This window comes from Ovis aries, chromosome 1 (assembly GCF_016772045.2).
Source record: "Ovis aries strain OAR_USU_Benz2616 breed Rambouillet chromosome 1, ARS-UI_Ramb_v3.0, whole genome shotgun sequence".
Lineage (NCBI taxonomy): Eukaryota > Metazoa > Chordata > Mammalia > Artiodactyla > Bovidae > Ovis > Ovis aries.
The window spans coordinates 39,175,637-39,201,541 of record NC_056054.1 but is presented as its reverse complement, the minus strand read 5'-3'; the positions used below and the strand labels follow the sequence as shown (position 1 = coordinate 39,201,541).

Sequence of the window (25,905 nt, the reverse complement as noted above, 5' to 3'; positions counted from 1 at the left end):
ATTCCCTGTGTGCTGATGGATCTGCACGCGAACAGGCAGCCACATGACAGCAAATGACAGCCTCGTCTACAGCCCACCACATAACATTCATATTTATCTTAAGGCACAGATCAACACAGATTCTCATGTATTTGCATGTCTCTCTGCATCTCTGCTGCCCAGCTGATCCCACTGTCCAGGAGCCCCTAGAAAACAGATCATGTTTTGGTTCGATGTATCCCTAGTGGCCAGCACAATCCCTGATATGTGGTCAGTTCAGTTCAGTCGATTAGTCCTATCCAACTCTTTGCGACCTGATGGACTGCAGCACACTAGGCCTCCCTGTCCATCACCAACTCCCGGAGTTGACACAAACAAGTCCATTCAGTCAGTGATGCCATCCAACCATCTCATCCTCTGTCGTCCCCTTCTCCTCCTGCCCTCAATCTTTCCCAGCATCAGGGTCTCTTCAAATGAGTCAGCTCTTCGCATCAGGTGGGCAAAGTATTGGAGTTTCAGCTTCAGCATCACTCCTTCCAATGAATATTCAGGGCTAATTTCCTTTAAGATGGACTGGTTTGATCTCCTTGCAGTCCAAGGGACTCTCAAGAGTCTTCTCCAACAAGTCTTCTTCAAAAAGCATCAATTCTTTGGCACTGAACTTTCTTTAGAGTCCAACTCTTCACATCCATACATGACTACTGGAAAAACCATAGCTTTGGCTGATGAACCTCTGTTGGCAAAGTAACGTCTCTGCTTTTTAATATGCTGTCTAGGTTGGTCATAGCTTTTCTTCCAAGGAGTAAGCATCTTTTAATTTCATGGCTGCAGTCACCACCTGCAGTGATTTTGGAGCTAAAGAAAATAAAGTCTGCCACTGTTTACATTATTACCCCATCTATATGCCATAAAGTAATGGTACCAGAAGCCATGATCTTTGTTTCCTGAATGTTGAGCTTTAAGCCAGCTTTTTGACTCTCCTCTTTCACTTTCATCAAGAGGCTCTTTAGTTCGTCTTCTCTTTCTGCCATAAGGGTGGTATCATCTGCATGTGAGGTTATTGCTATTTCTCCCAATAATCTTGATTCCAGCTTGTGCTTATCCAGCGTGGCATTTCACATGATGTACTCTTCATATAAGTTAAATAAGCATGGTGACAATATGCAGCTTTGACATACTCCTTTCCTGATTTGGACCAATCTGTTGTTCCATGTCCAGCTCTAGCTGTTGCTTCTTGTCCTGCATACAGATTCCTCAGGAGGCAGGTCAGGTGGTCTGGTATTCCCATCTCTTGAAGAATTTTCCACAGTTTGTTGTGATCCACATAGGCAAAGGCTTTGATGTAGTCAATAAAGCAGAAGTAGATGTTTTTCTGGAACTCTTGTGCTTTTTCAAAGTTCCAACGTATGTTGGCAATTTAATCTCTGGTTCCTCTGCCTTTTCTAAATCCAGCTTGAACATCTAGAAGTTCATGGTTCATGCACTGCTGAAGCCAAGCTTGGAGAATTTTGAGCATTACTTTGCTAACGTGTGAGATGAGTGCAATTGTGTGGTTGTTTGAGCATTCTTTGGCATTGCCTTTCTTTGGGACTGGAATGACAACACCTTTTCCAGTCCTGTGGCCACTGCTGAGTTTCCCACATTTGCTGGCATATTAAGTGAAGCACCTTCACAGCATCATCTTTTAGGATCTGAAATAGCTCAACTGGAATTCCATCACCTCCACTAGCTTTGTTCGTAGTGATGCCCACTTGACTTCGCATTCCAGGATGTCTGGCTCTAGGTGAGTGATCACACCATCGTGATTATCTGAGTCATGAAGATCTTTTTTGTATAGTTCTTCCGTGTTTTCTTGCCATCTCTTCTTAATATCTTCTGCTTCTGTTAGGTCCATACCATTTCCGTCCTTTATTGTGCTCATATCTGCATGAAATGTTCCCTTGGTATCTCTAGTTTTCTTTAAGAGATCTCTAGTCTTTCCCATTTTTTTCATCTATTTCCTAGCACTGATCACTGAGGAAGGCTTTCTTATCTCTCCTTGCTATTCTTTTGGAACTCTGCATTCAGATGGGTATATCTTTCCTTTTCTCCTTTGCCTTTCACTTCTCTTTTCTCAGCTATTTGTGAAGCCTCCTCAGACAATCATTTTGCCTTTTTGCACTTCTTTTTCTTGGGGATGATCTTGATCACTGCCTCCTGTACAATGTCATGAACCTCTGTCCATAGTTCTTCAGGCACTCTATCGGATCTAATCCCTTGAATCTATTTGTCATTTCCACTTTTAGGTCATACCTGAATGGTCTAGGGTTTTCCCTACTTTCTCCAATTTCAGTCTGAATTTAGCAATAAGGAGTTCATGATCTGAGCCACAGTCAGCTCCCAGTCTTGTTTTTGCTGACTATATAGAGCTTCTCCATCTTTGGCTGCAAAGAATATACTCAATCTGATTTCAGTACTGACCATCTGGTGATGTCCATGTGTGGAGTCTTCTTTTGTGTTGTTGGAAAATGGTGTTTGCTATGACCAGTGCATTTTCTTGGCAAAACTCTGTTAGTCTTTGCCCTGCTTTGTTTTGTAATCCAAGGCCAAATTTTCCTGTTACTCCAGGTGTTTCCTTGACTTCCTACTTTTGCATTCCAGTCCCCTAGAATGAAAAGGACATCTTTTTGGGGTGTTAGTTCTAAAAGGTCTTGTAGGTCTTCATAGAACCATTCAACTTCAGCTTCTTCAGCATTACTGGTTGGGGCATAGACTTGGATTACTGTGATATTGAATGGTTTGCTTTGGAAACGAACAGAGATCATTCTGTCGTTTTTGAGACTGCATCCAAGTACTGCATTTCGGACTCTTTTGTTGACCATGATGGCTACTCCATTTCTTCTAAGGGATGCTTGCCCACAGTAGTGGATATAATGGTCATCTGAGTTAAATTCAACCATTCCTGTCCATTTTAGTTTGCTATTCCTAAAATGTTGATGTTCACTCTTGCCATCTCCTGTTTGACCACTCCTAATTTGCCTTGACCCATGGACCTAACATTCCAGGTTCCTATGCAATATTGCTCTTTATAGCATCGGACTTTACTTCCATCATCAGTCACATCTGCAACTGATAGGTAGTCAGGATTTAAAAAATGCTAGTCTTTTATCATATAATACTGGTATGTTTCTTCCACTTCTTCCTTCTGGTTCTTTGCTTACTCCACCAGGCTTCTTAAAAAAATTTTAGAGCTGGAAGGGCCAGTCAAGTGTTAGTCACTCAGTTGTGGCCAACTCTGAGACCATATGGACTATAGCCTGCAGGCTCATCTGTCCATGGAATTCTCCAGGCAAGAACACTGGAGTAGGTTGCCATTCCCTTCTCCAGGGGATCTTCCCAACCCAGGGCTCAAACCCCAGGCTCCCTCATTGCCGGCAGATTCTTTACTGTCTGAGCCACCAGGGAAGCCCAGCCACCTTATTTTATAGATAAGGAAATTCAGTTTGACCTTCAAGTGATGTGGTGCCCAGTTAGTGGACAGAGCACCTCTAGACTCTGACATCTGTTGCAGACCCACCCCAGTCCCTCCTCATCCTCTGCCTTCAGGCCAGGTAACAGGACTCACAGGCCACCACCCCATCTGGCAGAGGAGACTGGTTCATTCATCGCCCAGTGCTAGAGGCAGGGAAAGCCAAGTTCCACTCCAGACTCCTGCACTGAGGAATTCTATGGAGTTCATTCTGAGCAACGTCAGTAGGGGCCTCAGGCTCCTCACCTTTAACATGGCAACCTGACCTCAGAGTTATTGTGTGTTCAGTATCTGCCAGGAGTCTGGGAGCTTTATCTGAATTCATCCTCACCAAAGGTAATATCATTAGCACCCCAAGTTTACAGATGGGGAAACTGGGGCTTTGAGGTTTGTCCCAAGGTCAGTCAGCTAAACTGGTTTACTGGACTCCTAGGTCAGTATTTTGACTCTAATTTCACTTTCTCAGGGGCCCCTTCAACTATAAGAAGCTGTGACAGGGAGCAAGGCCTTCTTGGGGGCACACAGGAAGCTCACCCCCATGAATCCTGTCCCAGCGATCAGCCTTTGCCCTCACCTAATTGTGTTAGCAGCAGGCAGCTCCGCCTAATCCTAGATGCACACAGTGAGAGACAGCATTCTTTCCCTGGGGGCTCCGCCTCTCCTAAGATTAAACACCATCCCCAGGAGGCTGTTATCCCAACCGCAGGGAAGGACGCATCCCAGCCAAGATGGAGCTTATCGCAGGAAGCCACCGCCACGCTGGGGAAACAAAACGCAGACCCAATGGCTCGGGTCTGATCACAGGCACTGGGTGTTGTGCCAGATAGATGGGCACATGCCTGCCAGGTGTCAGCAAGTGACAATGAAGCAGCCAGCCTCGGCATTTTCTGGAGGTGCCAGGTGGTGGAGCAGCCAGCACTCAGATTAGAGATCACGTCCTGAGCATGTCTTAAGAGCATTCCTGATAACAAACACTACTGTTTCCCCAGAATCCTGCACTGTGCCTGGAGCAGCATAGGTATTCCATCAGTTGACAGACAAATGAACTTACTGTCCCACCACCACTGGAGTGGAAGAAAAGCAATCCTCTCCAGAAATAAAAGTGAGCTCCCCGGCAATTATTCGATAAGCCCCTTTACCTCAGTTATCCATTCGTCTGTTGTTCAGTCACTCAGTCATGTCCAGGTCTTCTGTAACCCTGTGGACCTTGGGCCGCCAGGTTCCTCTGTCTATGGGATTTCCCAGGCAAAAATACCAGAGTGGGTTGCCATTTACTTCTCCAGGGGTCTTCCAGACGCAGATATCACACCCTAGTGTGATAGGGTGTGTCTATCCTGCGTCTCCTAAATTAGAGGCAGATTCTTTACTGCTGAGCCACTGGGGAAGCCCTGTTCTATAGCCCCAAATAATAATACCCATTTCTCCAAATCCACTGGGACTTACGCATCACACAGGACTCTCTAACAAAGGCACAGAGTACTTTTTAAAGGTACAGTTATTTCCATTCAGTTCAGCTGTGACCAACTCTTTGTGACCCCATGGACTGCAGCATACCAGACCTCCCTGTCCATCACCAACACCCGGACCTGACACAAACTCGTGTCCATTGAGTTGGTGATGCCATCCAACCACTTCATCCTCTCGTCCCCTTCTCCTCCTGCCTTCAATCTTTCCCAGGATCAGGGTCTTTTCCAAAAATCAGCTCTTCCATCAGGTGGCCACAGAGTATTGGAGTTTCAGCCTAAGCATCAGTCCTTCCAATGAATATTCAGGACTGATTTCCTTTAGGATGGACTGGTTTGATCTCCTTGCAGCCCAAGGGACTCTCCAGAGTCTTCTCCAACACCACAGTTCAAAAGCATCAATTCTTCAGTGCTCAGCTTTCTTTATAGTCCAACTCTCACATCCATAGATGATTATGGAAAATCCATAGCTTTGACTAGATGGACCTTAGTCAGCAAAGTAATGTCTCTGCTTTTTAATATGCTATCTAGGTTGGTCATAGCTTTTCTTCCAAGGAGCAAACGTCTTTCAATTTCATGGCTGCAGTCACCATCTACAGTGATTTTGGAGCCCAAGAAAATAAAGTCTGTCACTGTTTCCATTGTTTCACTATCTATATCCCATGAAGTGATGGGACCTGATGTCATGATCTTCATTTTCTGAATGTTGAATTTTAAGCCAGCTTTTCACTCTCCCCTTTCACTTTCATCAAAAGGCTCTTTAGTTCTTCTTCACTTTCTGCCATAAGGGTGGTGTCATCTGCGTACCTGAGGTTATTGCTATTTCTCCCGGGAATCTTGATTCCAGCTTGTGCTTCATCCAACATGGCATTTCACATGACGTACTCTACATAAAAGTTATATAAGCAGGGTGACAACATACAGCCTTGACGGACTTCTTTCCCTCTTTGGAACCAGTCTATTGTTCCATGTCCAGTTCTAACTGTTGCTTCTTGTCCTGCATACAGATTTCTCAAGAGGCAGGTCAGGTGGTCTGGTATTCCCATCCCCTTAAGAATTTTCCACAGTTTCTTGTGATCCACACAGTCAAAGGCTTTGGCATAGTCAGTAAAGCAGAAGTGGATGTTTTCCAAGAGCTCTCTTGCTTTTTCTATGATACAACAGATGTTGGCAATTTGATCTCTGGTTCCTCTGCCTTTTCTAAATCCAGCTTGAACATCTGGAAGTTCACGGTTCATGAACTGTTGAAGCCAGGCTTGGAGTATTTTGAGCATTACTTTGCTAATGTGTGAGATGAGTGCAACTGTGCGGTAGTTTGAACATTCTTTGGCATTGCCTTTCTTTGGGATTGGAATGAAAACTGACCTTCTCCAGTCCTGTGGCTGTGGCTGAGTTTTCCAAATTTGCTGGCATATGGAGTGCAGCACTTTAACTGCATCATCTTTTAGGATTTGAAATAGCTCAACTGGAATTCCATTATTTCCACTAGCTTTGTTCATAGTGATCCTTCCTAAGGCCCATGTAGTGATTCTTCCTAAGGCCCACAGTTATTTAAAGTCACTTATTTAAAACTTATTGAGCACCTACTATCTACACAATGCAAAATTGGAAAAACTTCCAGAAAATTCTAGGCTTGGGGATGACAGGGAGCCTAGTATTATGGAAGAGAGTAGATCAGGAGTTCTAAGACCTCAGACAATTTCTTTAAAACAAAGGTGAGAAGCCTCGCCACCAACTTCACTACATACTTCCTTAATCTTTCAGAAAAAAGTGAAAGTCACTCAGTCCTGTCCAACTCATCGCAACCCCATGTACTATACATTTCATGGAATTCTCCAGGCCAGAATACTGAAGTAGGTAGCTGTTCCCTTCTCCGGGGGATGTTCCCAACCCAGGGATCGAACTCAGGTCTCCCACATTGGAGGTGGATTCCTTACCAGCTGAGCTACTAGGGTGTTCATTGGAAGGACTGATGTTGAAGCTGAAACTCCAGTACTTTGGCCACTTGATGCGAAGAGCTGACTCATTTGAAAAGACCCTGATGCTGGGAAAGATTGAGGGCAGGAGGAGAAGGGGATGACAGAGGATGAGATGGTTGGATGGCATCACCGACTCAATGGATATGGGTTTGAGTGAACTCTGGGAGTTGGTGATGGACAGGGAGGCCTGGCGTGATGCGGTTCATGGGGTCGCAAAGAGTCAGACATGACTGAGTAACTGAACGGAATTGAACCAGGGAATCCCTGATCTTTCAGAAAAATGCCTGTGAATTTTACCAGGTACTGTAATTGATTCACCATCAAAGACATCAGCAGAAAATATTTCAGGAAAATAACAGGAGAAATTATGTAAGTTGCAAACTTCCAGTTCTCTCTCATTCACTCTCTTTTCAAGAGACAAGGAAGGAGAATTGGTGTTCTAATAATAATAAAGGAACATTTTCATGGTGCTTTGCAATTCACAACATCCTTTCACCTAGATTTCTCAATATATATAGAACACTCCTCTGAGATTTTATCAGCCCATCATACAGATCAGGAAATTGAGGCCCAGAGAAGCAAAGGAACTTGCCCAAGATTGCACAGCCGATGAGTGGCAGGCCAGGCTCAAATCCAGACTTTTCTCTCCAAACCATGCAGTCTTCCCTCTGTGCAGGGCTGCTTCATACACTCTCATATAAAAGAGAGCTATTTCTTCTCCCCCAGTTATCGGAATGCTTGACTTGTAAATGATGCTTTAGTTTTCTCATCTATGTAATGGGTATAACAATAGGGCATTCCTAATGTAGTCGTTGTGAGGATTAAGTGATACTTAACTATTGCCTGGCACACAAATGTTACTAGTAGTAATAAATGCAGTTGCGGTTAGATTGTAAATTGAGAGCATACTTCCATTTCAAGGCGTTTATACTCTCGTTTATACTTGGTCCCCTCCTGGAAGACATCCCCTCCCCCACATACAGAGCCACAGTGCTCAGTCCTTCACCTCCTGCAGGACTCTGCTCAAGAGACACTATCACAGAGCCCTCCCTAACCCTATACAACAGAGCCCACTCCACCCCATCAATCTCCGCATCACAAGTTCTTTTACTCCGTTTCATTTTTCTGAGCACTTACTCTCATTCATTTATTTTCAGAACTCCTCCCTGAGTAGGGTCTTTGTTTTACTCTCTGTTTCACCTCTGGCATCTAAAAAAATGTGAGTCACATAAATATTTGTTGTGTGAATAAAGGAAGCCTCCTGGATCCATTGCCAAGAAACAGAGATCAACTCTTGCTTGCTATCTGACTCTTCAATCTCAGATAAGACTGTAAAGTTTACAAAATATTTTTACATCCTTCATCTCCTTTAATCTTCCATAATCTTCAGAGAAGAAGTTATAATCCCCACTGCAGAGATGAAGAAACTGAGACCCCAGATCTCAGAGCAGAGCAACCCCCTGGAGAGGCAGAGTCCTGAGCTGGCTCTGGAACCCTATCGCCACCAGGCACTCAGATGTCGGGGGTCACAGGCTCCCTCTGAGTTGTTTTGGCCCTGATAGAGCCGCTGAGGTTCCCAGGGAAGCGCTGGGTTAGAGAGAGAGAGACGGGCCTCGGAAATGGTTTTTATCCCTTAGTCAAGATCCAGATATCATGGAAGGTAGATTTTTGTGAACACATTTGTCAAAATAAACCCACCCGTTATTATCAATAGTATAAAAAATGTCTTATGGGTTATTGTTTTAAGGCCTTCCAGGCACATGTTTTCCAGGGGAGCACCCCCCACCGAGACACCTTTCCTGATTCTCTAAATTCCAACCTGGTACTTTGCTTCACTGCTCTGTCCTCCACAATTACAGGACTTGTGCCTGGACCTCACTCCACAGCATCACCTTGCTCTTGCTTCCACAAGGTCAGCTCCCCGCAGGAGTGCCTTTCGAGTGCCTGTGGACCACCTACCCCCCAGAGTGCCACCAACAAAGCAAGACAAAAACCAGCCCCTCTTCTTCACCACTGCCTCAAGCCCTAAGAACTCAACTAAATTTGTTAAGCTCTCTGTTCTCGCTTCTGCTCCTAGCCTGAGGCACATGGTCGTAGGGATTTTTTTTTTAAAAGGTGCTGTGGGAAAATGCAAAGACACACGGGCCTTTCTGGCCATATTTGCATACAAATTGCTTGTGAGTTCAAAATTCAGAGAATTGTTTTCTCCCTCTGCTTGCTAAGAGGGAGCAAGAGCTCCCTGGAGATATTTCCCTAGGAATGAGAACTTCCAAATTTCCTGAAGAAAGAGAGGGGCGAGCAGAAGGAAAAGAAAAGGGACTGGGGAGGGAGAAGGATGCTCAGAATCACTGGTGGCCCTCCCGGCCCTGACCTGCCTGGGGCCTCAGGCATGGTGCCCTCTCCCCTGCGGCAGGGCACCAGTATTTCCACATCTTCTCTCAAACAGAATAGACAGGAAAGAAGAGGAAGAGGAGGACCTGAAGGGAAATTTTAATTTGCTGCCAATTAAGGGCAGAGTGACCCTAATTTATAGCAGCAGAACTCAGAGTTATCACAGATTTTCCATCTTGGGAAAACAGCTCCACTCTCAGCTGCTCACTGCTCCCCTGCAAACAGAGCCCACAGCACGTTTAATTGAGTCCAGACTGGCTTTTTACGGGGGTGAGATTCCTCATCTTTTGGAAAAGATAGCCTTGAGATTTTCAGTTGTTCAAAGATGCGTTTTCAAATTGCCAGAGAGTAACAGTAAAGCCAACTGGAATGATCCCAGTCTCTAGGAAGGAAGGACAAAGCCGAGTAAAAGTAAGGAGAGTTGTTCAGTTGGCCACCAAGCATTGTACTGCCTGTGATCCAGACTCAAGCCTTATTCTAAGGTGCATCCAACCCAGTGAAGTAGGAGATACCACAAAATAATAACTGCACAAATATATGTGTGTGCGTGCTAAGCCGCTTCAGTTGTGTCCAACTTTGTGCGACCCTAAGGACTGCAACCTGCCAGACTCCTGTCCATGGGATTCTCCAGGCCAGAATACTAGAGTGGGTTGCCATGCCCTCCTCCAGGGGGTCTCCCCCACCCAGGGATCAAACCCGTGTCTCTTACATCTAACCTGCACAGGCAGGCGAGTTCTTGACTACTAGCACCACCTAGGAAGTCTGCACAAATTAATATTTAATTACAAATCATAATCGTGAGTATTTTTAAATACAGGGTGCTGTGAAAGCCAGTAGGTGGGAATCCAACCTAGTCTGGCCAGTCAGGGAAGTGACATTTAAGTCAAACCAAAGGACTGGGAGCCGACAGGCTGGGGAACGATGTCCCCATGGGAGGAAACAGCCATGGAAAAGTCACTGCATACAAAGGTAAGACATCAGATGGGGCAGCACCCAGACTGGGAAGACCTGCCTGAAAGTTCCATCAGAGCCTCCCTGATCACAGTTTGGCGATGCCTCCACTCTTCCCCTTCCCCACTTCATTGCTTTAGGTCAGTCTTTAGGTCTTACTTTCCTATTGCCCCAAGAACTCTGAACTTCCTTCTGAATACCATATATCTCTTCCTTTGGCCCCCTTTGCCATGGACACACTTTCACTTTGACCTTGTGGATTTTCAAAAATGCTCAGAGGTTATCAGTATGCCTTGGGTGCTGCCCAACCCCAGCAGATGAAAGTGTGTGGGCATCCCCGCTGGCCTCGACCACTTAAGACACAGCATACTGGAGAAAACAAATTAATATTGGCTCTCCATCTCAGATGCCACCTCCTTTAGAAACCCCTGCCAGTAATTCCAAACAATTCATACCTCTCTCATCCTTGATCTACAAAACTTGCATGTGCACAACCTCAAGGCACTTAATTACACTGAATTTTAACACATATTTGGTGATTCTCTATCAAGGAAAATATGCTCAACTAGATAGTTCTTAATTAACAAAGACTGACTCCCTGCTCATAGAGAAGTAGGTAGAATGGAAAGTGGCTCGTTATATGACAATGGGGAAGTTCTTTAACACCTCTGTTTTCTCTTGGGAATAAAAAGACTGACCTCCTTTTATGAATATACATGTATGGAAAACACTATCAGAAGCTATCTCTGAGGGATACGAGTATGGGGAATTTTGTCTTCACATTGCATTTCTGCTTTTGTATTTAGTGGACATAATTTCTCATGAGGAAAAAAGCATTCAAACCACTTTTCTTTTAGGTTAAGAAAACAATACCACTTCATTTTGTTGTAAGAATTAGTGAGATATGATATGTGCATGGTCAGGACACAATAGCCTCCCCCAGAGCAGAGTCTATGGGCTCTGAACAGAAACTGGGGAGAGATGGAGGAGAGACTGGATCCTTGCCATACCTCTCAGTAGTACCCCCTCCAGAGATCAAAGTCATTCTCTCCTACACACCAGCTTCTTTCTGGAGCAGAGACATGGCCAAGGGCATCTCTCAGCTTTCCTGCCCTATAGTGGCTGCCCCTATATCCCAGAATGGCCTATAATTAGCCCATCATAGTGAGGCTGGGGGCAGGGTTATGACTGGCAGTCTCCCCATAACAAGGCTGGAGAGTGGGCAAAAGCAGTTTCTTTTCCCAGCAGATAAAGGGGGCAGAAGGAGGAAGCTTAATGCAGGGCAACACTTTTGTAAAGACGAAACAATAGGATTCCACTACAAAATACAAAATGCCTTGCCAACTGTGTCACCCCATAGTAGATGCTCAATAAATGATAGTGACTATTATTACACCATTAACATGGAGGTTTGGGCTAACTCGGAATAAATGAGCATGACTTAGGAGAGCTGTGTGGGAACGCTGGCTGAATATGAGAGCACTGGGGAAAGACAGACAGAAAAGTGAATTCCTGAGTATGGGAGCATCAGGGGTTGAAGAATAGGATTTTGGGGAGGAGAGATGGAGAAAGGGAAGAACTTGAGCCGGATGTGGGGAGGGGTGGTGTTAACTACACAGATTCTAGAGGCTGCGTGACCGAGAAACCACTCTACACAAAGATCAGGACAGTGAGGTCTGATTCAATGAGTTAGTCTCAAACCATGTGGGGATATCAATCTTGCCTAACAAAAACAGTAAACTTCCTACTGAAGAGGATCCTGTCATATATTTCTCCTGTATCCGCTTTAGTTGCTAAACAAATATTTATCCAAATGGAATCGCCTGTGACTTCCTGGGAGTTTATACAGGACGTGTCACTTGGCGTGTAAGGAACTGTGGCTCCCAGGTCCCTTCTGTCCTTCTCTCCTCTACATCAACACTTAGCAGACAGACCCACTGGCCTGTTTGATTCTGTGAGTCTGGGGCAATCTACTTTCACTAACATCCCAGACTGGTTAAGAAACTTTCTAAACTTGAGTCCTGAGGCTGAGAGCTGGGAGGGCTGTTGATAAAACATTTTGACCATTTCATCCCTATATGTACATATGTGTGTGTATATATATATATATATATACACACACACACATATATATAGTTTTAATCCCAACACAAAGATTAAATCTGACAAGTACTCCTTAAAGAAAAAACCAAGTTGCAGCCAGTGTAAGGGAGCAATGCCCTACTTTCATCTTGGGAAGGGAAAACCAAGCAGTGTTGGAAGTGCTGGACTCTCTCCACCCCTTGACTGACTACTTGCAGGGCAGTCGGATATGGTACCTTGCTGACGGCTGGGGAGAACAAACTCAGCACGCTCAGCTCAACTCAGCTCCTCCCTTGCTCAGTAGCGGGGAGAGAGGCCATTTATCAGTGGCCCTTGGGAAGCCCCCATTGCAGGTTCTGACACTCTGAAGACTATCTGGCCACAGACAAAGCCCTCCATTCCTCGGCTCAGGGATACCGGATGTGAGTGGGCAGAGCATGCTGTGAGCAGCATAGAGAAAGAGAGGGTAACTCACCAGTAGATTAAGAACATCATCAAACATTGTTGCTGCTTATTGTCAATCAGCCTACTGCTAATCTCAAAACAGGCAACATTTTGCAACTAAAAGTTCCTGTATAACATCCAGCAGTTCTCTGCAGGGAGGGGGTAAAGAGCCACCGTGGAACTAAGCACCACTTTCTTAAGGCACGGGTCTCAGAGGAGTCCGTGTGAGAAGAGCTAACTTCCGTCACACTGAACATTCAGGTGGGAAAAGAAAACCAACCAACCCTCTGCAGGGAGTATGAAAATTCTGTACAAACTACGACTACATTGGTGTGAAATTCAAGAGGTAAGGATATAATAATCTCTCTTGTGGAGAAAAAGTAAAATAGTTGTCTTGATGGATGCCTAATCCCATCAGAAAACGATGTCAGTTTCCCTGCAAGAACAGATAAGAGCCTTTCCAGGAACTTTAGGATTTCAGGCAACAGGATCTGTTCTTACCTTAGGATGTTCAACCTTCACAAGGCTTAAGAAAGTCCCTGTCCTTGAGTAATATTTATATAGCTATAACCTAAAAGTTCTAGGTGCTAGGAAGGTCTGCCCCAGAGATGGTTATATTATAAAAGAAAGGTTCTGAGGTTTAGAAGTTTTGCTCTATCACATCCTGGGAAAATCTCAAAGGAGGCAGTGCACCCTCATTCTCTCCATTTAATTCATGGGAGTAACTGCAAACACATACTAAACACCACCCAGGCACTGTATGTGCACTTCCGGGGGTCCTCCCCACCCTGTGCAAGTGGGCACCCTTATGCTTCCCATATTATAGGTGAGGAAGTTGAGTCTCCGGGAGGTCAAGTCATTTGCTGACCTGGCAGAAAAGTGCTGAGCCTAGTTTCACAAGACCCTTTGATGCCAAATCCCTTCTGTTACTGGCTCCACTGCACGCTGCAATCGCCAACCACTTAGGAAACTTCTTTTTAAGTAACTTCTCTCAGTCTATTTGCAAGTGAACTTTCTTAAATTACAGGGATCTTAGCTCAAGGCTCCACCTACAAATGACTCACAATCGTTTCCAAAATGAACAGTGGATTTGCGGAGAATCAGGCAAATTCATTTACTGATGAAACTGCAGTGACAATAGACCAACATCAGACTCATAGAGTCACAGACTCCAGTCTCTTAATTTTTGGTCACACCATGCGGCTCTCTAGTTCCCCTACCAGAGATCAAACTTGAGCCCTTGGCAGTAAAAGCTCAGAATCCTAACCACTAGGACTGCCAAGAAATTCCCCCAGTTACTTAGGGCATAAACCACTAAAAGCCCAAAGTTAAAGAGCCTGGGTTTCAGACAGACTCTACCAGCTGTAGCGACCTTAGGTGAGGTGCCAACCTTATAGGCCTAATGTTAAAAGGGAGAGAGAGAAAGATAGAAAGCTAAAGAAAGAAATCTTGTTTTATTAGATTATTTGAAAAATTAATGGTAATATATAGGAAATAGTTTCGTAAGCTGCAAAGCCCTATACACATGGAAGATTCAATTATAATTATTTTGACTCAGCTATTTGGCTGTGCAAATTGACATAATGATCAAGGACCAAGCCCCAGACTCAGGATAACTATTTTCAAATCCTGGCTCTCCCACTTAACTTGCTATTTGATCTTGATCAAATTACTTACCTTCTCTATACCTCAGTTTTCTCATCTGGAAAATGGAGCTAATAATTACTGCCTACCTCACTGAGTTGCCCTGAAGACAATACAAGTTAAAATACTCAAAGAACTTAAAATAGCTCTTGGTACACAGGATGTTTGATGTGTATTAGTCTACTAGTATGATGTTTATCACACAGACAAGAGGTAGACTAGGGTTTAAAAGCCTTCATTACAAAACAAAACTGCTGCAGCAGAGGCAGTAAGATACAGGATACTTTTGACCAGCAACCCAGCAATGTACTGGATTTTTTACTCTCTGGGACGCCCTTTTATAGAGAAAAATAGGTCATCAGGCTCCCAGTAAAACCCCGCTTCTTCCTCCCTTCCCCTTCTGTCTTCCTACACAAACAAACATAAAGGCACCATTCAAAGCGCTCTTTCCTCTTCCTTACTCTTCCATCCCTGAAGATCAGCTTCATCCCAGGGTGAAGGCCCAGTTGAAGAAGGCTGGACAGCCTGGGCAAGTCCCTGGAGACCAGGGCAGTGGCAGAATGTCCAGCTTTTCTCCTCCACGCTCCATCTCAATCTTTCCATCCTTCCCAGCTCATATCACACCCCATTTCCTCCCAAAAGACTTCTCGGCACTCTGCATCTGTAATTGCCAACTCTGTATTTCCTGGCTGCATAATTATTACACAAGTGCCTATTTTATTGCTCCTAAAAGGTAACCTCCCCAAGGGCTAGTCACAGTTCTTCTGGAATCCCCACAGTGCTGAGTATGGTGCTCCAGACAGACATCGTATGTATGCCATAAATAATTGGGGAAGGGGTTGAATTCACTGGAAGAAGCCCAGACTCCTTGCTAAGGGGTCAGATGCAAACCAAGTCTGAGCCTTTACTCCTCTTCTCAAGCTCATGGCAGACGCTGCCATCAGATCACAGCATTCCCTCCCAGAGACCCTGGAAGAAACCACAGCATCCTTTTCAACACTGCACCACAGGCCGCCAACACAAATTGACTGGAAAGATTAACCCTTTTTGCCTTCTCTGCTTCCTAGGCATTTCCTTAACTGAGACTCTATAGCACTGGGACCTCACCACTATTACCATAACCACCATACTCTATTGAACAGAGCTATTGACCTGTCTGCCTCCAGTAGACCAGGCTTTCAAACTTTTAATCATGAGAGCTCAATAATAACCCAAATTAGCATATACCAAACTGAAGCTAAAGTTTCCCCAAACAATATTCATCTGATTAACGTAATGCACTCTGATATATCCCTATTATATTCCTTTCTAAAATACTGATTCAGACTCACAAAACTCATCTCACGGTGCACTATGGTTTACAACTATATTCATATGATAGATACACTGTGCTTAGCCACTCAGTCGTGTCCGACTCTTTGTGAGCGTGGGGATTGTAGCCTGCCAGGATCCTCTGTTCATGGGGATTCTCCAGGCAAGAATACTGCAGTGGGTAGCCATTTCGTTGTCCAGGGGATCTTCTCAACCCAGGGATCAAACCCAGGTCTACCACATTGCAAGCATATTCTTTACCATCTGAGACACCAGGGAAGCCCGGTATGATAGATAGATATAAAATATTAGTTCTATAAATAATGTTCCTTAAGATAACATTGTGCAGTGCTGTGCTTAGTTGCTCAGTTGTGTCTGACTCTTTGTGACCCCATGAACTGTAGCCCGCCAGGTACTTCTGTCCCTGGGGATTTTCCAGGCAAGAATTCTAGAGTGGGTTGCCATGCCCTCCTCCAGGGGATCTTCCCAGCCCAGGTATTGAATCCAGGCCTCCTGCATTGCCGGTGGATTCATTACCAGTTGAGCTACCAGGGAAGTGCAGCTGTAACTAATAATCCCTAACATCGTAGCCTTCATGCAACAGAAGTTCATTTCTTGCTCACCTAAACAGGTGCAGACTGGTGGGTAGCTTGCACTGGGCAGTCATTAAGGGTGGATTCCAAGCCATTTGCATCTTGTGGTATCTTTAACACATGACTGGAGTTCCCACGTTCAAGGTCATAGCAATCCTGCCTGGAAAGCTTTTTATGTGTCAGGTGTACAAATGACACTCATTGCCTTCCATCTCTTTCCATTGGCTAATATTTAGTCACATGGCCTTACAATTGCAAGGGACCTGAGAAATGTAGTCTAGCCATGTGCCCAGGAAGAGATGAAACAGATCTGATGACTAGCTAGAAATCTCTGCCAAAGACCTGCCTTCTGAAAAATTCTCCAAGGGAAGGACCTAGCCTTACTCCCATTTATATCTCTAGTGACTAGCAAAATATTTGGCTCAGAGTAAGTGCATGGAAAATGTACGGTCAGAGAATGAATGGAGAGCATGGTAGGTCCTGGCCAGAGCTCCGGAAGTGTTATGGTTCATGATTAGGCTTCCCGATTCTCTCCAAACTCACACCTGTGCAAATCCCCTCCCCTGCCCAAAGCAGACCTCAATCTGAAAATCTGGATTAAGGCAGGTGGGGAAGATACCAGAGAAACTGTCTTGGTGTTTTCCCAGCTATCTGGGGGCTACACAGCCACTTACTCTTCCTACAACCACACACCTGCTGAAAAGAAGCACAGCAGAACTATGAGCACACAGGCTTTTGAGGCAGATAAATCCTGACCAGGCCTGTCTCTGGTTATAGAACTACAGCTGAGCATTCAGGATGCTGAGCATCTTCTACATATTATCTCATTGCATCCTCACAATAAGCCCCTGAAGGACATGGATTTCTCCCTCTGACCCTCCAGTTCCCTGAGTAAGAATTAACATCCTCTACCCCTATGTTCCTGGAGCACTTTTTCCACAGTTCTTTCCTATAGTAAGTCCTTCACAACAAATGAGTTTCATTCTGAGAGCACATTCATAAGTCCAATTTGTTCCTAAGTCCAATAAAGCTAGCCTAGGTACCCAACTAACACAATTGGCTACAGAGTACTATACTGTAACTGTCTTATAGTACTTTTCACACAAATAGCACATAAAAAACAAACACAAAAACAATAAAACATTTATAATCTTGCAGTACAGTATCTTGAAAAAAACAGCAGTACAGTACAACAGCTGGCATATAGGGGCACATTGTTTGAAAGTTTGCAACTTGAAGGTTCATATGCAGGGGGGTTACTATAATTCATGAATGGGGGAGCTAGTTGACATGCGGAAGCACGTATCTATTCACCCTGCCTCTCCAATTACACTTCAAGGATAATGGAAACAGCAGACACTTGAGGGTCAAAATACCTAGGATCAAATGCCAAACCCAGCTAAGAGTTGTATGAGGCTAGCTAAGACGCTTACAATATTTGAGCCTTGACTTCCTTATCTGAGAAATGGGATCAGAAGTCCAACATCAAAGGGATGCTGGAACATATAAACCCAATACCAATAAAGAACTATGCCTAGCACATAGTAGGTTCTTTATAAAGTAAGACTGTCCCTCCTCCTTCTTTCCTTGAGAGCAGGGATAAGGTTTTATCCCTGAGCACTAACACTGTATCTTGCATATAATAAATACATAACGAATGTTAACTGAAATGCACTGAATGACCAGCGCTTTACTGCTGAAAAATTCAAGTAAAACACACAAACCCGGTGTGAATCTTTAGAAATCCTTTTATCTCCCCTCCCCCTTCCCATACATTTCACTGCTCTTTTCTCTTTGGGAAACGTGAACTTCTTTTTCTCGTACTCAGAAATTTTAAATGGCTAACAGAGCACCTCAGGATTCTTTCCTCTGGCCATTATCCTTCTCTTTCAAGTTGTGCTCAGCAAGATTATTTGGATATTGGAGCTAAAAAAGGTCAGATTACAAGTAGAGGGCCCTGAAATGTAACATCCCCCACTGCAGGATTCTGGAATTACACCAAGCACCAGGGAGGGCTTGCTCTTCCCCAAAGAGCTCACTGTTCTGAAAAAAGTCTTTGTTTTAAGGCTTTGCGAAGCTGCCCTGTGGCATCTCCTCCGGGATCGCCAGCACTAGTGTGGGACTGCTCACATCTAGAGTATCTACATGCTCTCTATAAAACTGAACATTCAAGAGTTCTACCATCTTGTAAAAACGGCTGCTGAGTCTTGGTTTATCTCACAGCATAACGATCATTGTTTTGGAACCACTTGTTCTGATTCTCCAGCAAGCCGCTGCTAATAATAGCAGCTAACACAGGTTTACTAGGCTTTGTATCAATTATCTCCTCTAATGCTCACAGAAACCCTACAAGGTGGATATTACTGTTATCCCCATTTTGCAGAGAAAGAAACAGAGACTCAGAAGGTCAAAGAATTTTGCCCAAGGTCACAGAGCCAGCAAGCAGCAAAGCCCCAATTCAAACCCTAGTCTCTCACGTTCCAACCCCATTCCGTTTCTGTTACTCCACACCACCTCTTTAAATGGCTATAAAAGAAGGTCCTTTCTGTATAGAAATACTTGAAAAAATAAACAGTTTGGACTGGTTGATCTTTAGGTCCCTTCCCCCTCTTAAAAGAGAAATCTATGGTTCTATGAAGAGAAGGAAAAGAAAAAAAAAGGAAATGTAAGGAGGCCAAACATTATGAGGCTTGGCTTATCAGTATTTAATAACAGCTTTTGGATCAAAACTCTACAGAACCTTATTTATGGTCAGACAGTTACTGTTAAGCAGAACCTTTTTATACAACCTTTTCATCTGAGGATATTGTAGCCTTCTACTGCCTTTCTATTAGTGAGAGATGGGGTGTGAAATTTGCTGGCCCTGCCAACATTATCCCATTAAATTATCTGCCCTCTTTCAATGTAATTCACTCAGGGGCACCAGTTTGAGCCTCAGGCCCTGTGGCTGTCCGTGCCTGGGCGATCTGAGTGGGAGGTGTGAAGGAAAAAGCTCAGGCGGTAGTAGCACCCCATGACATAACATCAATCCACGTTTCACTGCTTTACCAAAATAAAGTGGATGCCACAATTATACCATTCCTAAACAAACTGAAAACCCCAACCAAGCTTACTGCAACAAAGAGAGAGCCTTTTTACTGCTGTTTATTTTTATTTTGTATTCGTTAGCTTTTTAGATATTCCTGGCATGCAAGTCAGGCTCCGTGTAACAAGCAGCTGCATTTAGTTACGGATTTCGAAGAGTTCCCCCCCCCACCCCATTATCCTCCCCCCACCGCCCACTTAAACTCCAGAGAAATTTCTCAGACTCAAAGAAGGCTATTCCTTTCTCTTCGTCTGTCTACAGCACAGTCTCTCCTGACACACCTCGGGGATTAGGTAAGGCCAGGCTGAGGCTCTTGTGTCAAGAAAGAGACCTCGGAGACTTGAGTGTTTCCCAGCTGGGGCTGGATTTGCAAGGGTCTGATTCACTTCGGGAACTTGGAGCCGGCAAGCCAGCTCTCCCACCAGAGAACATTCTAATAAATCACCCCTGTTCAGCCTACACCCCAAGTTGTACACCACGATGCAAATACAGGCACTTCATCAAAATACATCTCATCGCTGGTTGGAAGGAACTGCCAGACACACTCCTCAAACCGCATCCAAGTTGCAGTTCATTACAATGATATAATTCCTCTTGATCAGAGGTACAGACCATCTGAGGCCCTTCCGGTCTATCTCTGAATTACAGCAGGTCTGGCTTGGGGAACTCCAGCACAGGAAGGAAAACTGAAATTGGCTGTCTCCAATCATTTCTTATGGGCTTCTCTGATGGCTCAGCGGGTAAAGAATCTGCCTGCAATGCAGGAGACACAGGAGACATGGGTTTGATCCCTGGGTCAGGAAGATCCCCAGAGGAACAAATGTCAACCCCCTCCAGTATTCTTGCCTGGAGAATACCATGGGCAGAGGAGCCTGGTGGGCTACAGCACATGGGGGTTGTAAAGAGCCAGGCACAAGTACAATCATTTCTTATAACTCCTAGATACGGCTAAAAAAAATGTTCCTTTGCTACTCTCAGAATACTTAGGGGAATGGCCCCTTTGGCAACTACATAACATAAAAGGAGTGTAAATTTTAAGACAGCAGTTAGATAAGAGCATGAACTCTTAGGGTCTGTAAGGCCAGCAAGGCCATTTCCTAGCCATGTGACCTTAACAAAGCAATTTAACCTCTCTATGCCTAAATCAAAATGAGCTGATTACACTACCTTCCTCATGGGGCTGTTGTGAGGATTCAGTGAGTTAATACTTGCAAAATGCTTAGAATGGTGACTGGTCTATTGTAAGGATTATGCAAGTGTTTGTTAAATAAATTGTATAAACAGAGGCATCTCGGAATGCTTGGGTTCAGGGAAATACATTCCTAGTTGAGGTCAAAGGATTTGGCACCACTCATCAGCTTCTCTCAGGCCCAATAACAGCCGGCCTGGTGGGAGAGAAAGAGGAAAGTGAGACGAGATAGAGGCCCCATAGATTGTACAGATGTGGGCTAATGCCCAGGGGCCCCCATCACCCGGCAATCCCTTGCAACATACCCAGGAAGGCAACTCATTGCCCCAGACATCAAACACTCCAAATCAACGCTCCTATCTTTGGGGGGTTATAGTTTTCTTTAAAAGTCAGATTATAGCTAGAAACATACAACCATAAAAATTCACATTAAATTTTGTGTATTATTTCTGGGGGTTTGCATAGCCTTAATTTCAGGTACCCCAATTGAAGACCCTCTAGTCTGGGTGCCCTTCTCCAGTATTTGCCTTACATGGTTTCACTTAGATCTCATACACTCAGGTAGGGCTCAGAAAAACTAATCCCCATACCCAGTAAGTATAAGAGAAAAGATTCAAACCCATTCTGGGTCTGTTAACTCCAACACCTGTGCTCATAACTACTAAGCCACACCGTTAAGTTCTACTACACTCTCATATTAGAAGACGAGAAAAGAAAAGGAAAAATCCTTGAAAATATGCCATATTGCATTTTTACTAGGAAAAGCAAATTATACCACTTTAAAATTATACAACTTTACATATGCCCAAGGAAATTATTCTCCATTCATTCAACAAAAATCTATGGCCCACCCTTACTATATACGTATATACGTCATTTATATAGATATACATGTATGTATGTAAATATATATGTATTTATATATACACAGGTGGCTATTCCAGGTGGCTAAGTGGTAAAGAATCGCCTGCCAATGCAGGAGACGCAGGAGACATGAGTTCAATCCCTGGGTCCGAAAGATGCCATGGAGAAGGAAATGGCTACCCACTCTAGTATTCATGCCTAGAAAAACCCCTGGACAGCGGAGCCTGGCAGGCTACAGTCCATGGGGTTGCAATGAGTTGGACACGACTGAGTAACTGAGCACACACATATATATACATATAGTCTACAAAGCCCTCCATTCTCCATAGGATGCTGGGTAAAATTTTCAGAAATATTTTAAATAGGGTATGTGGTCACCACCAAACCACAGCCAATTTGGACACTAATGGATGCAAGTGACACACCATTTAGAAACTTTCAAGTCTAATTTGAGGCCTATGCTCACCATGTAGGAGATGGAGAAGAAAATACAGACCAAAGTTTAGTCTGTAAAAGGACTCCTAACCAAATATCAGGAAGATAATCCCAGGTATCAGAATAGCAATACAGCCATAAGGAAACAGAATTGATATTAGAAATTAAATATTCCCGACACACTGCCAGAGGCAGTGGGACCACACCGTTTGTCAACTAGGCCGCAATGTGGCTCCCCCAGGGAGATCTTCAGGTGTCTCCAATAATGATGGGGCTGAATAGCTTGGTCCCGGGTGTTTTCACTAGCAAGCTAACAGTCTCATTGCCCTCGAGAGACTCTGATTCTAGAAGCAGACAGAACAGCCACCTACTAAAACAGCTTTGGAAAGTTTACGAAATGACAGCAAACAGTAGCAGGCCACCACCCTCTGACTCCAAGCAGCCAAACCACAGAATCTATAAGACTCTGAGAGGCTAGAGTGGGTTCTAAATGCTCTGAACTCTGGGTACAATTATCAAGGCTTCAGTTTCTTAGAGAGTTTTAGCTCTGGATTGGTAAGAGGTCCATGGGGAGAAAACAAAGAACAGACAGAAAAAAATAAATGTAAAGGTTTGCACTTCTGGCTAACAAAAGAGAGAAGTGATGGGAGAAATGCTGAGCATTTTTTAAAATAAATAAATGAAACATATTTCCCTTTAGGCTGATTTCCTAAGCCTCTGGCTGAGTTACCTTGAGAATCTTGGATCAGACAAGAGTAAATCTGAGTTCCAGTAGATCTGTCCCCAGAGAAAAGATCAAGCATTCACAGAAATGGAAAGGGGTTTATTAGACAATAAATAAGACAGTAATAACGGATTTTAGCTCATAACTGAAGAGCTCAGGATAGGCAGTACTGTTTTTTTTAAAAAAAAGATAAATTTTAATGGGAGAAAAAGAAAATTTTAATTCACACACATCGAGGTTCCACAGAAATGGGACCTAAGAAGTGGCAACTTTTATACTTTTTAGAGAAAGAAACAATAAATTTGTGAGAAATTTTAAGTTTTTTAAGCTTGCAGACAGTTAAGATAGAATTTGGGTGACTGTTTATAAAATTGTCTTACAATTTTGTTACAATGATTACAGTGGCTACATTACAATTGTCTACAATGATTACAAAATGATTGTCTGGACATTTACTTAAAGGTAGATTAAGAAGGAAAGGTACCCCATGTCCTCTCCTTGGTTCTTCCCCTTCCCCATGATCTAAAAGTATCAATTGCTGAAAGGTTATACAGAAGGAAAGGAGTAGACAGAGGATATAACTGAAATTGTCAAGGCCCCAAACTAGAAGCCTTGCCTTTGCTAGAATCACCCTGGTTATCTCCACCTCAATTCCCCCTGACATCAGGACTGTTTACAATGTTGTAGGCAGTATGGCCCATTTTTTACTTTTCACCCAGGTGTGTGGCATGGAACCAGATGTTTGGCATCAAGGAAGCAAACATCCATGTGACCAGGCTGTTTACATTTCATTAGGATTTTTCATCAGGAAGGTGCACTCCCTGCTGATGTACATCTTAATTACAATTAGGAGCTGTATTTACCCCGGAGGAGTCTCCAGATTAGCACAACCACACTATAGGATCAGTTTCAGAATCATCTTCGGAAAATGTGGTTCCCACTTCCCCAAAGTCATCTCCAAGAAATCAAAATTCACACAAAACTTCCTTCCAGATTGTTTTTCTACTACGAAAAAATATTAGCTAGATTTTAGTCCAAACTAATTCTGCAGCCATAGTCCATGTAGGGAACAGATCTCTTCCCCTCAACTGCTAAATAGCCCAGAGCCTCTTTTCTCCCTAAAAGCACAGCGTTAACTTAAAAATGAAAGATGCATGATAAAAGAGCATAGGTTGGGGCTGGGAGGAAGGGAGGGAAGAATTCAGGGGCTCCAGCACTCCCTCAAGGGATGCATGTTAAAAGTGAGGCCCAAGACCCTGGAGACTTTAATCAACTTTCCCCCTCCAACCTCCAAAGAATGAATCGGTTGTCTCCACAGGCGCAGCCCGGCTCTTCCCTCTCATTGTGTACCGGCTCAGACTCAGCAAGGATCCCAGCTTCCCGCAGCGAACTAAGACGCCGGAGCTTTCGGTAAAGTCTTTCTCTAACTGTTGCGATTGTCTTTGGAGATTACCAACATCAAGTATGCATTAGCTGGCTTTTCCCCTCTTGTTCATAACACACACACACACACACACACACACACACACACACACGTGCACCTAGGAGCGGCAGGCCGCCTCTGACAGCACATTTTGCACAAAGTGGCGGCGCCGGCAGGGCACACGTTGTGGCCTCCATCGTGACCCTCCAGAAGCCCGGCGAATCGGGCACCGTGGAGAGGCGAGGCCGCCCGAGCCCCAGGAGGACAGAGCTTTTGTTTGGGTCGGTCTGCGGACGACACAGACTCTCGCAGGCACCCCTGAGAATACAAACTCCCTTCTGGACCACGCTCTCCAGGACCGCTGCGATTTGGGAGCAGGATGGACTTGAACAAAGTTGAAGCGCATTTAGGGGTCCAACGAGAGACGGGGAGACGAAAAGCATCCCGCCCTACGAACCCCAGCTCCTCCACGCTTCCTGTCAGCACTGACAACTGAGGCTGGGCGCAGGGAAAAAAGTCCCGGGCGCACCTCCGCCCCGCATCGAGGTTCGCGGGTGAATCCTCGCCTGTCTCCCCGGCGCCTGGGGTCGCGCTGGAGAGTCACCCTATGGGACGCCGGCCGCCCCCCGAGGCGCGCGCGGAGCTTCCCGTCTACCCAGTGCCGGACGAACCGGCTGGAAGTTGGCCGGGGCCGAACGGGCCCTCAAACTGGCGGATGCGCCTCTTACCTTGGGCAGTGGCCCCGCGCGCCGCCAGCAGCAGCGCGGCCAACAGCGCCAGGAGCGGCGGGCGCGCCCCGCGGCGGCGCGGCCGGTGCATTCCTCCTCTCGCGGCGGCGGCGGCGGCGGCTCTCAGGCCGCGCGCAGAACATCCACGGGTTCTGCCCGGGGTCCCAGCCACCTCGTCCCGGTCGCTCACCCTGCAGGATGCCAGGGGCGTCTGCGAAGTTCTTTGTCCGTCTAACCTGCTCCTTCGCTTTCGCCCGGCCGCTCAGGACCCCGTAAGCGCGGTCCCTCCCCAGCCCTCTGGCTGCAGCCTCGCCGCGGCCGGACAGTCAGTTCAGTCGCGGGTTGTCGGGGTCGCACTCGCGGAGGGCGAGTCTCGCCCGCGCGTACTCTGAAAACAGCGCGCCCTACGCCCGGGGGCTGCCGTCCCGGGGCTCCCTCCGTGGCGGCCGCGGCGGCTCCTCCCGCTCTGCGCGCTGGCTCTCTTGCACTCAGCCTCCCTCAACTTGTCACTTTCCACCAACTCTCCAGCCCAGCGCCTGGGCCCCGACCAATGGCAGAGGCGGACCCAGGCCGGCGACCCAGCGCCCTCTGCTGCCGCCTTTCAACACCCGCACCCTCCGGACGTCCCGAGAGTTGTTGTTCCCGCGCCTCCAGCAAGCCCACCTCCCCTCCCCCACGACACCTCAAACCTGCAGCCCGAATTGAGCAGCGGGGGCGGGGGGTGGGGGGGGGAGGACCTCGGGGCCACTTGACAGAAAGGGAAACCGAGGCTCAGGGAAGTTTATCTGGCTCGCAAACCTGTAGCTGAATGACTTAGGAGTCCCAGATAGTAGCGATCTCAGCTTTTTCCTCTGTTAGCTATGTAACCCTGGGTAATAGAACATTAGTGATACCATGCAATTTCCCTTTCGAGTCTCTCTTTGACTCATAAAGTGATTTATGGTTTCTCATTTTTGTCTTCAATTTCTAGTTTCACTGCATTGAAATCAAAGTCATAGGTACCGTTTCCTTTTGGAGACTTACTGAAGATTTCTCTGTAGTCAGTTTCTGTCAGTGTCCACTTGGACTCTTCAAAGAAGGTGTTTTTCTGTCTTCAGAATTGGGGATAGGTG

The 25,905-nt window shown here is 45.3% G+C and overlaps 1 protein-coding gene across 2 annotated transcripts in view; it reads right to left on the bottom strand.

Annotated features, from left to right (window-relative positions):
* Window positions 1-25,298, bottom strand: part of ROR1 (receptor tyrosine kinase like orphan receptor 1) — a 457,787-nt gene extending 432,489 nt beyond the window's left edge. The window contains exon 1 of one of the 2 annotated variants that reach the window (XM_042249177.2): window positions 24,794-25,298. In XM_042249177.2, coding sequence (XP_042105111.1) covers window positions 24,794-24,884 — 91 coding nt within the window. In that variant the 5' untranslated portion in view covers window positions 24,885-25,298. Of the gene's footprint in view, window positions 1-23,930; window positions 24,109-24,793 lie in introns of those variants that run through there. The other variant, XM_060410548.1, reaches the window with a different exon arrangement.
* Between the last annotated feature and the right edge of the window lie 607 nt (window positions 25,299-25,905).